This window comes from Polistes dominula, unplaced genomic scaffold, assembly GCF_049000335.1.
Source record: "Polistes dominula isolate Pdom_NZ unplaced genomic scaffold, Pdom_raw_medaka contig_27, whole genome shotgun sequence".
NCBI lineage: Eukaryota > Metazoa > Arthropoda > Insecta > Hymenoptera > Vespidae > Polistes > Polistes dominula.
Window position 1 is genome coordinate 705,380 of NW_028300906.1, and position 12,606 is coordinate 717,985.

The following is a 12,606-nucleotide window of genomic DNA, read 5'->3' on the forward strand; positions in this document are numbered from 1 at the left end:
AAGAAGAAAAAAAAATCAAATAACAATTATTTACCGTCAACAGTTTATTTCTTTATTCTCTTTTCTCCCTTTTTTTTCTTTTTTTATTTTTTTTTTTTTTGTAATGCATTATCGGAATGTTAAATAAAACGCTTTTTTCCCCCCTATATAATAATTACATAAAAGTTCTGCAGAAATAAAAAAAATGATTGATCAAATTTAATTGAAGTAACGATTACTGAAGATATATAAAAATGTTATTATATTTAAATGCATTTTCTCTTTCATTTATAAGACGCTATGGCTTTCAACTAAAATTACCGAGATAAGATTTGTTAAGCCCGTTTTTTCTTTTCTATTCTTTTTTTATAACATTTATATACAAAGAATTATTAGACAATTCACATACAAGATTAGTGGGAAAATTGAACATAAGTTTTGTGATATCGAGCTTAACACAATCAAATCGACAATGACTTTTAATCGGATTAATATCGTAAAAATTGATAAACTTATTAATTTTTTTTGCATAATAAATACTTCGGTTCGTTAAACGTAAAGAAATTTTTCAACGATTTTCAAATGATTTAATTATTAATATTTTGTTTTCAATTTTTCAATGTTTTTTCTTCTTCTTCTTCTTCTTCCTCGAATCGATCTCGTTTCCGAAATTTTCCAATGGAATTTATTTTATGCACAACGTTATCCAAATAATTTTCACAATTGTTATTAGCATTATCATCTTTATCATTATCTCATTATATTATTATTAATTTATTAATATTATTATTATATTATTATCATTATTATTATTATTATTATTATTAATCATTAGTACATATTTCGAGCGCATTTTATATGTCACGCTTTCTTTTTTTCTTTTTTTTTTTTGTAATCATTTTTTTCATTGGATTATTATGTAAAATAGATCCAGAGATTTGTCGAATTTGCAAATTACTTCATGTTTCTTTTCTATTTTTTTTTTTTTTGGGTTTCATGTTTAATGATTTTTCGATCCGTATCTTAAATTTAGGAAAGATCTTCTTCTTCTTCATCATCATCATCTTCATCTTATTTTTCTTCTTTATTCTTCTTCTTCGGTACGTTTAAATGAACCGAATAAATTAAGCGAAATACACATTTTCTCTTGTTTGATCGTACAATAATAACTTTTCGTATAATAACACCTATAAAAATAACGCATCATCAATCTACACGACGTTTCCCAAGGATTTCTTTACAGAACTTTACAGGATATTTGCTCGTCACATGTTGCTCTACCTGGAATTAGCGTATTCATTTCAACGCATCCTTTTATTATCTCGTACATAATAAACAAAGAAAATAGACAAATAGATTGATCGATCGATTGATATAGATAAATAGATCCAAAAAAAAAATGATGAATTCAAAAAAGAGATAACGAGCAACAATGCGAACGAGTAATACTGTCCATCTTTTTAAATTCTTCTTAATTAAGAAGATTATACAATGTGTTTTAACGTGTTTCTCCTTCTTTGTGTATATATATATATATATATGTGTGTGTATGTATCTCTCATAAGAAATTAATTAACAATGCACATTTGATTACATTCGCCATTAATCATTTCCTTCTTTTTGTTTTTTTTTTGTTCTTTTTTTCATTTTTAGATCAAATTAGGATCGTTAAATCGTTAACATTATTATAGACTAATGATTATTAAAGACATTAAAGCGAAATAGTTAACTCATTATCATCTTTATTTGAAGGATTATTATTCGATTATTTTTGTTTGAATTTAATCGATTGAACAATTTTTTGAAATTTCTTAGCCATTATTCGTTCTTCTTCTTCTTCTTTTTTTTTCTTTGTTTCTTTTTTTTTTTTGTTGGAGGAATATAAAGTATAGACATTGAAAATTGATGAATTTTAAAAATGACCTTTCGATTATTTTATAATCATTCGAATTAATCTTGACAATTTTCATTATATCTTACACATATACATGAGTCGTCGTAAGATTTTTTTTCATTTGATTTATCTTACAATGAATTTTCTTCATCAATTGTAACGAAGAAAATTACAATAATTTTATACAATTTATAATAATAAGCTTTACATATTCATATACACGCACACACACCACACACACACATACACACACAAATTTATAATTAACAGTAGATTTGAATTTAATTCTCGATGAATATGTTTAAATTATAAAATTCAAATGAAAAAAAAAGTTTAATCAAAATTTGTTCTTATCACAGATGACAAATATTTGTTTCTTATTTTTTTGTTTTGTTTTATTTTAAGTGCATCAAAAACAACAAACAGGAAGCTCGTGTACGTGTATGTATATGTATGTGGAGTATGTGTGTGTATAATTAGGTATACGCAATTAACGACGAATTATAATAAACAATCTCTATTTTACAAATATAAAGCTCGAAATAATAATTACGCGTTAGATTAATGTTAGATTTCATTAACGTGATCAATCTTGAAATTAGTGTATGTATCTGTTTTTTTTGCTGTGTGGTATATGTGTTTCTTTTCTCTCTCTCTATATATATATATATACATATACAAAATTATATACAAATAATCTGTATTATACATTTCCCCTTTTTTCTAAACTTCTGTTTGTTTTACATCACCGTATATCACCGATATCTTCGTTACTTCTAATATTACATTAATTTGTTAACAATTAATGTTTCTCAAATGATCGAACAAAAAATTCATCATCATCATAATACTGTTACAGATTCTGTAATGAAGATATCGGATGATAATCATTGTATCTAAATATTTAATATACATCAATATAATATCTATACATTCGAATAAATTCTCATCTCTCTCTCTCTCTCTTTAGTTTCCTCTTTTTTTTTAAAGAATAAAACAAAAAAAGAACATTGCAAATATACACCACCGCGTCGTGATCTATTCTACAAATCGAGTTTACATTAATTTTTTCAAAAAAAGAAAGGAAAAGAAAATGGTTTGATTCATATTTTCGAATTCTTGTTTTTTCTTTTCTTTTCTTTTCTTTTTGATATCCGCCTATTTTTCGTTATTTTTTTCTTTTTTTCTTTTTTTGTTTCTTCTTTCAACGCACTTAACTTCATCTAATTATATTTATTATATTATTGTTTTTGTTTATTATTTTTTTTTCTTCTTCTTCTTCTTTTTTTTTTTATCTCAAAGATCGTAAAGTTTTTTTTTCTTCTTATTTTTACTCGATACAATTAGATTGTTAAAAAAAAAAAAAAAACATTTTACACCTTTTCAAGGATCAATTTTGGATGGAATGATTATACGTTAGATATTTATATTTTTATTATGTATTTTTATATTAGTCTTCTCGATGCATCTTCGTTGCGGATGCGGCGATGCAATTTTAATAACATTGCACCAGTATTTTCTCAAAAAGAAAATTTCGATCAGTCGAATTATCGTTGACTTAACGGGGATAAATGAAAATTAACAAAAAAAAAAAAAAACAAACAAAAAGAAACAAACAAAAAATTAAACATTTACAAATGTGTTTTCTAATTATTGCCATAAACTAATTTCATTAATTATCATTATTATTTTAAAAAATTCCAATATCATTTGTACTTGTATCTGGAATTACGTGTTTAACGAAATGCATGAACGAACAATAGATATATATATATATACATATTTAAAAAAAAAAAGAAAAAAAAACATATAAATGGCAAGATAAATCGTAGGAATGCAATTGCTATTATTATTATTATTATTATTAATATTATTATTTTTATTATTATTATTATTGTTTTCTTCTCTTCTTTTCTCCCTATATATATTCTTTTTTATCTTTGTTTTGTTTATTTTTGTCTTCTTTATTTTAATGAGATTCAATCGATGAAAAAAATACACCTCGTGTTACCATATCAATGTGTAACTTGTGTATGTACTTACATACAACACGTTTTACGCCGTTCGTTTCCGTAAAAATTTGTAGCAAAAACGATATTCATTAATACTGTCTCTATATATATATCAAATAGTTTAGTAACAATATTAAAAAATTTTCCTTCTATATATATATATATATATATTTAAAACCACGTACTACGTATTTTCTACGAAGATTGCAAATCTCGAGAGAACAGATATATGGGAAGAAATAAATTATATTTTAGAGATTTCAAAAGAAAACAATAGACATGCAAAGATTCAATGATTGTTTAACATTAACGAGATCAAAATTAGTAATGTGAGTGTTAATCGTTCAATATAAAATATCATACATCCTTCTCGGGCTTTCTCTATTTAAATTACATGAAACGCTTTCGATGGCCGTTTCTATTTCTTTTGTTTATCTTTTCTTTTCTTTCCTTTTTTTTTTTTTTTGCATTTTTACATATTTTTACAAAGCAGTACTTTCTATAGGAGACGACGATCTATTAGGTGTACAGCACCTTTCAGGACTATGACTAACATCCGGTGTCAACCTACCATCCTTCAATTTGACAAAACCTAAATCAGCAAAAAAATCGCTTTTCATAGTACCAACTGCGCTATCGCTACCAAAACTATCTTGCCTGCATAGATCTAAATTTTTATAGCACTCGGCATACTCGGCCAAAGCATTTGCCGATAATTTAAATCCGCTATCATAAAGACACTTCGAATTGATGACCGAAGTTTTGGGATGATCATCCAGTATTGCTTGTGTATTTTCTAAACGATGAGATATTATGTAACGTTGTCTTTCATCCATTCTAGTAGGATCCAATGGAAGATTACGTAGGTCACGATTCTGATATGTCGTACATCTTTCTGTTGTAACTTTTGGTTCTAAATGTTCTTCTGCGCTTGTTAACATATGATGTCGAACAGAAGATAGATTGTTGTCTTTGTTTTTAGATAGACTACCATATACCGTGAGACTTCCTTGTCTAGATAATATACTACCAACGTCAGAAAGTACACTAGCTTGTCTAGATAATTCTTTATCCGTATTCTGATTTGGAACCAACTCTTTGGCACTTGACACCGATGACGTTGATTGCATTGGCTTGACATCTGTCGAAATATTATCCTTTACCTGAAACGCATTTTTCGTAGTTTCCTTAGTCGGTGATATCCTTGTCCTTCTTAAATAAGAACTAGTTGAGGATTTAATCGTTTCTCCTGGTGTCGTTGTTTTCTTAAAATCGGTACAAGAGTTAACACCATTCTGACTGTTAGAAGATTTATTTTCTTTGTCAATCGTGCCTAATGTCTTTCCAATTTGCCTTAAATACGAGCCAACGATATTTCCTGCATCTGGTATCTTGAATTTTCCATCCTGTTTTGTTTTATTTGACGATGTGCCTGAGTTAGATCCACTGGACTCCCCGCTCATACTTTTGGTATGTACATTATTATTATTATTGCTGGTATTATTGTTGTTTAATTTGTACGAACATTTGTTATCAACTTTATAAAATTCAGACGGATTATCGGAGAAGTTGCAGGGAGTTGAATTTCCAACGTATCTTATCTTCTCAAGAGTTGGTACTCGGTTCAAATTGTGTTCAGTCTCATCGAGCCTTCCCACGTCTTTCGATTTACTATTCTGACGTAAATAACGATTACTATAATCATTGCAATCGAGTGATATGACGATATCTGGCTTTTCTCTTTCCACTGGTTCTTTACATTTCGAATTTTGTCTCGTGTATCGATTGGAAGATGTTGCGCTGTCGTTTGGTTTACTATTCTGTCTCGTATATCTTCCTCGAATGTTTATCAACTCAGAACTTCGAGGTAATTCTTTGTCTACACATTCAAATTCCCTTTCGAGTGTACTATCGTCGCAACCACTCGATCGTTTCTTTTCCTGATGCACTTGACCTTCTTTAATAGGTTTCAATTGTGGAACCAAAGTTTCAGGAGTTGTTGATTCGCTACTGCTCGGACTAGGTCCCGTGTAATGTCTTATATCAAAGTCTAAATCATGTGGTAATGCTGCTCCAACAGATAAATGCATTGCTAATCCTTCCAGCCAAATTTTCATGAGTTCAAAAGGCGGTCTTTTGTCTGGATTTAAATCGCAACAAAGAAAGGCGATTATATAAAACGTTTCCGGACAATTGGCACAAAATTTTTCTTTAAATGCATTCTGATTTAATCCAAAGTCCGAGGATCTTGGTAGATAATCAGGATCAGCTTGTACTCGTCCTATTATCTCGCAAACGACTATTCCAAAACTGAATATATCTACTTTTTCGTCGTACTTATTACCTTTCATCATTTCAGGTGCCATCCAATATGGATTTCCAACCACCGTGTATCTCTTCTTACGTTCCTTCTTAGATGTCTTTATTTCTCCACCATCGGAATGTCTATTGTATTTACGACTATCTGGGGTATTACCGTTTTGTATGATCCTGGCTAAACCAAAATCTGCCACAACAACGGTTTTGTCTTCTCGTACCAAACAATTGTGAGAATTTAAATCACGATGAATGATATTCATGGAATGTAAATATGCCATACCAGCAGCAATATCTTTAGCAAAAGATGTTCGTTGTTCCCATGGTAATGGTTCGTTGGTATCATGAAGAAGAGCTCTTAATGTGCCACCTGATATGTATTCAGTAACTAAATGTAGTTTCTTGTCTTTGTAAAGAACACCGATGAAACGTAGAACATTGTTGTGATGTAATGAACGTAATACTGCAACCTAAAATTTAGAGAAAGATTATTATAAATATTATATACGACAATTGTATATATATATATATATGTTGTAAAAAAAAAAAAAAATAATTACTTCTTTTAGGAAATTCTTTTGAGCATCTTCATCTACCCTGTACAATTCTTTCAGCACCATAACTTCATTCGTATCTCTATGAGTGACTTTAAAAACCTGTCCAAAGAATCCTTTTCCCAGAAGTTCACCTTTAACCAAATCGCTGGCTCGAAATATTCTTTGATTTTTTGGTTCTACGCGAAAAGATCTGGTTCGACTTAAATCACACGTAGGATTCGTTGGTGTTGTTCTGTAATTATCGTTAATACCATATGAATTTATTTTGAATTCATTAACGAGATCACAGGAATTTTATCCAAATGTTTACCCGTCTAATAGACGTGACATTGAGCTGCTACGTTCTTTGTGCATAGGATCTCGCGTTCTTCTTAATTGTCTACTTCGTGTACCACTGATATAACCCTCGTCACGACGTTTGAAAAGTCTTTCTTTACCTTCAGGACTCGTTCTTGGACTTGCAGTTGTCAATAATGCTGGTGGTGGTGTAGGAAATGTTAAACGACGTGACACTGCATCAGGATCATGTTCAATAGTCAACTGTAAATAATGAATACATTATAATACTGTTATCATAAAAGATTGTTTTTTAAATAAAGAAATACATACTTGTAAAACTGTATCTGAATATTGTATAAGATTTTCTATGCTTTCTACTGGTTGATCTTTAACAGGTGTACCATTTACTTCTAATATTCGATCTCCAATATGTAAAGACATGAGATCACTGGACATATTTAATCTGTAAATAATTGATTTCAGTTATATTATATATTTTTACTTCATTATTTTTAAAATACACGTAGTAGCAAGTACATGCAATATTCTTATGTGCATTCAATTGTATAAGAACACTACAGTACCAAGTACATCGCTAGAAGAAACACAGTAAACCATTTTCAAATTGTATTCTTTGATATCTTCAATAATATTTATTAATAATTTTTCATTTTCTAAATGCTAACACTCCTTTCATAAAGCAAATTAAAGTAAATAAAAGTTTCTAATGATTATTGTTATGCCATTAATATTATTAGTACAGTTAGAAAAAAAGAAATATTATATACAGTTTGATTTAAACATATTTAAAACAAGCATTAACAACCCATAATAAGACATAAGATATTTTTGAGAAAAAAAAAGATAACTAACAAAGACTTGTTTAATATAATTTAGAAAAATATATAAATATTATGAAAATATTTCATTGAAATAAATCATTTCTTATATACATGTGCATGAAGTTATTATAAGTACATGTATATCAGTCATACGTATAAAATACATAAATAATATAGCATAAATTTTGAGCATAAAAAAATTGTAATTTGTACAAATATAATTTAAACGAAGCATGCTTGTTTTTTTTTATAATACAAATTTGATCACAATGACAAAATTGAAAAATAAATAAAAACAATGAATGAATGAATGAAATGTCTTGGATTGAACCAAGTCAACCAATATTGACAATAAAAAAAATCTAATCATGCATCTAATAATAATAATAATAAAATGCGCAATCAATTGACTATACATGGTGCATATTATTATTTGTTATGCTGTACCTATGATTAGAGAAGTGGCAGCATAGCCTAAACAGAACCTCCATCACAGAGGCCAGCAGCTTACTGATCTTTCCACGAACATTTCTCATTAACCTGCATTTTTGTTGAAAGTTATTAAAGGGCTGCATATATCTTTTATAAGTCCTTAAATAACCATAGAATTGTGTCATGCATGGTTAATTATTACAAAGAAGCAGCAAATTGAATTTTCTTTTATAATTTTATGTCAATATAATTATGACATCAAATATTTCATTTGAATTTATTTACAATTATCTTATATCTCAAAATGTATATTGATATATTGACTGATCCAGTGTAATAACTTATGTACAATGGGTTTCATGCTGATACTTGAAAGAATAGTTTTCTTTAATTCATAATTTTTGATAATTATTTATAATATATGTATATAGAAAAACATCAATATTTATAAATTTACGAAGGCATAATTTAAAGAGTGTATGATGGCATATAAAAAACATTAAAAACATTTGATGATAATAACAATATAAAATAAATCTATTTATAAAATACACATATAAAAATGAAGTAATAGCAAATAAAATATTAAAATAGAAAATTATTAATATATATATATATATATGTAAATAAATGAAGCATTCAATAGAAGATAAGAAATGATATAATAATAATAAATGATAATGAATATACTTACGCAGAGATACGAAGTAATGCACCACAACTGCGAGGATTAGGAGCTGTATCCAATGTGAGTTTAATTTCTCGTTGTTTATCAGAATTGGTTGTACTTGGAGGTATTTCTACGAGTCTTATGCTATGTGGTTTTCTAACAAACGGATGATTGGCTGTTCTGCTAAGTGGCTGCATTTGTCTTTTGTAGCATACTCCGCAGTAAAGTTTAGATCTTTCAACAAGTGCATAACTCTCCCCGTCTCCGATAAAAGCTCCACATGAATTACAGGCAAAACATTCTGGGTGAAATTTGTGATCGCCAGCCAACATAACCGGTCCAGTAATGATATGACCACAACCTTGACAGGCTTCTCCGTATGCAGCCAAATAATCATCTTTACAGAAAAGTAAGCCATCTTTCTCAAAATACCAAGAGGAAAGACCAATGTCGCAGACAGAACATCTATCAAAAATAAAAACATCGATGAGAACAAACACAAGTAATTATAATATGAACATAAGAGAAGAAAAAGTATTTACCGAAAACAATCAATGTGCCATTCTTGACTCAATGCTTGTATAAATTCATCTTCATCGATGGCGTTAAGGCAACCAGCACATATTAACGTTCCACTGCTGTCACCTCCTCCTGGATCTATAAATATCATAGAAAATAATTACAAACTACTAATGGCATTTATGTGTTATCTGTTAAATTTCTATTATATTATATAACTATTTGTAAAATAAAAAAAAACAACAACAAGAACAAAAAATAATGTAGAAAAATTGTTCACAGTATATATTTATCTTTTCATTGATTAACGTTACTTAAGAATAAAAATTAAAAAAAAGAAAAAAAGGAAACAAAGGGTGAAAAGAAAATTAGTGACAGAAAGTATATTTAAAATCGAATATGAGTCGTTACATGACTCATATATTTAACATTAAATTACGAGCGATAAGTAATTAACCAGATGACAGTTTGTATTTGCTTAATATCCACGAATAGGAGAAGTCAGTGTAATCAGATAATCGTCATATTGTAGATCTTAACGGCTGGATTCAAAGAAAAGCGTTGATACAATACAATATTACAGGACAACGCATAAATAAAACTATAAATACTAAAGCGTGGGCCAGGAAAGCAGAGAAGGACAGGACGCCCACGCGACATACAGATCATCGAGCAGAGACATACAATCCTTCATTAACTTCATCCATACTATATATTTTTCTATAGTATATTTTCACTTTTATTTCAAATGGATTATCTATTTTATTTCACTTTGATTATCAAAACGTTTCAACGGGTTCTTTTTTTTTTCTTTTTCAAAGAAAAACCTACCATTTGTCGTAACTTCATCCATCACGGCATCTAGAATTGACACACTACTACTCCCCTCCAAGATACAATCATAGACTATCTTCATATAAAAGATAAGAAAATATTCTGCTGTTTTGTTACTGCCGCTATATTTCTTCATTTGTAAGTTCGAATTGAAACGATCATAAGCTTGTGAGAGAATGTAATGAGATTTAAATTATATTCTTTAATAATAGTTACATCACAATTATAATTTTACATCACAATTTCATTATCTTTTAATATCTTTTCTTTTATATGAATCATGAGTTTTACAGTGTGTAATAGGTTATAATTTTCATTAATTACAATTTGTAATTGTTAATTACATGTTTAATGTTAAATAAGTTATAAGTTACAATTGTAATAAATTATAATTTTAAACAGTTTGAATTTTCGTGGTTAATTTCTTATTAATTCACTATTCTGTTGATAGGTGGCGCTTCCATCAAACCAGAATGGCTGATCGAACGGTCTCTAATCTAATAGGTTATTGGATCATGTGTTCAACGTGTGTTTAGTAAATTTGTAAATATGGAATTATTAAAAGAAGTATCTGATTTTTTAAATATAAATACGCGATTAGATTTAAAAGCTGTTGCACTGCAAAATGTACTAAGTATGTATTATCACTTTTTTCAAAAATTAACTTTATTTGCATTATAAACAGATATAGAGGTTAAGTTTACATCTTGTAATATACATTAATTTATAATTTCAAATATAGATATCACAGGCAGTAAAGAGGGACTCCAGCTTTTACTTGGTTGTTTAGATATATTAAAACAACTTGTCATACTTATGCAAGATGAATCAACTGCAATAGCAAAAGATGCAGCATTGTCAGCAATAAACATAAGTGCAGATGAAGCCGGAGCTAATGCTTTTATAACAATTTCTGAATCTTCTCAGCAGGATAAAGAAGAGAAATATACTCATAACTTGATACAAGTTTGTATGAGGTACAAATATTATAAAACAATTGTTATTAATGTCTTATATTAAATAATATTTAATATGTATGTTATTTTATTTCCAGCTCTATAATGGACAAAAATAGCTTATTAGCAGACCCATGTTGTATGATACTCTCCAATGTAACAAGACCAAAGTATTTAGTAGACAGAGTTATAACACTCATTGAAAAAACTAATTATTCATGGGATTCTGTCATGGCAGCATTTACCGCTAAGAAATACAACCTTAAAGGAGCTAATCTACATTATTTAGGACCTGTATTTAGTAATCTTACTCAATCTCCTTCTGTCAGAAAGTATGTTGAATATTATCAAATGTATATGTTATTATTTTATATAATTTTATAATATTCTTTTATTATATATTGTTTAGATACGTAATGGATAAAACGTCCTATGTTATCCAACGTCTTCTCCCTTTCACAGAATACTCAGATAGCATTGTAAGAAGAGGCGGTATTATTGGAACTTTGAAGAATTGTTGCTTTGATGTTGAACATCATGAGTGGTTGTTAAGCAAAGATGTTAATATTTTGGTTTACTTATTATTACCTCTTGCCGGACCAGAAGAATTTGATGAAGAAGAAAATGATAAGTTACCGCTTCATCTGCAATACTTACCTAGTACGAAAGAAAGAGAACCTGATCCAGATATTAGGTATAATTGTACATGTAATAAGTGTATATGTATGTGTGTTAACATATTCTACAATTTTTTGAATGATTTTAGGATAATGTTATTAGAAGCTTTAGAACAATTATGTGCAACGAAAAAAGGAAGAGAAATTTTGAGAGATAACAACACTTACGTTATTTTAAGAGAATTACACAAATCAGAAAAATGCAAAGAAGTCCTCCTCGCCTGTGAAAACGTTGTCGACATTTTAATCCGGTATCTTTCATATTAATTCAAATACTTTTTCTTATTTTTTTTCTTTTTCTATATGTTTGGACATTGTAATTATTGTATTTTTTTTTGCGTGGAACATTTCAGAACTGAAGAAGAGATTGGTTTGGATAATATAAAGGATGTAGATGTTCCAGTGGAATATAAGGAAAAATTTGAAAAAATGGATGAAGAATTTATTAATACTTAAGGAATACTAGTATTACAAGATGCGTGACATCTTGGTAAATACTTTCTTTTTATATATATATATAGCATAAGTCATATGTATATTTTGTAAATATATATATTACTTTTGCTTGACAATAAAATAATGCGCAGATGTATTTAAGAAATGTATTCGCGAAGAATATGTATACATATGTAATCCACG

The 12,606-nt window shown here is 28.4% G+C and overlaps 2 protein-coding genes across 3 annotated transcripts; one reads left to right on the top strand and one right to left on the bottom strand.

Moving 5' to 3' along the window:
* Positions 1 to 224: 224 nt before the first annotated feature.
* On the bottom strand, positions 225 to 10,413 carry LIMK1 (LIM domain kinase 1). Of its 2 annotated transcripts, XM_015328382.2 has the most exons (8): positions 10,332 to 10,413; positions 9,524 to 9,638; positions 9,006 to 9,446; positions 8,327 to 8,419; positions 7,368 to 7,500; positions 7,069 to 7,298; positions 6,762 to 6,990; positions 225 to 6,671 (listed from the first exon to the last, which is right to left on the bottom strand). In XM_015328382.2, the coding sequence occupies exons 1-8, from the start codon at positions 10,351 to 10,353 to the stop codon at positions 4,368 to 4,370; spliced, it is 3,567 nt and encodes a 1,188-aa protein (XP_015183868.2). In that variant the 5' UTR covers positions 10,354 to 10,413; the 3' UTR covers positions 225 to 4,367. The 2 variants fall into 2 exon arrangements, with proteins under 2 accessions (XP_015183868.2, XP_015183869.2); XM_015328383.2 differs by lacking the exon at positions 8,327 to 8,419.
* A 395-nt stretch (positions 10,414 to 10,808) lies between these two features.
* On the top strand, positions 10,809 to 12,572 carry LOC107070312 (co-chaperone protein HGH1 homolog). Its single transcript, XM_015328386.2, has 6 exons — positions 10,809 to 10,968; positions 11,077 to 11,311; positions 11,389 to 11,622; positions 11,700 to 11,984; positions 12,057 to 12,218; positions 12,321 to 12,572. The coding sequence occupies exons 1-6, from the start codon at positions 10,884 to 10,886 to the stop codon at positions 12,421 to 12,423; spliced, it is 1,104 nt and encodes a 367-aa protein (XP_015183872.1). The 5' UTR covers positions 10,809 to 10,883; the 3' UTR covers positions 12,424 to 12,572.
* The last annotated feature ends 34 nt before the right edge of the window (positions 12,573 to 12,606 follow it).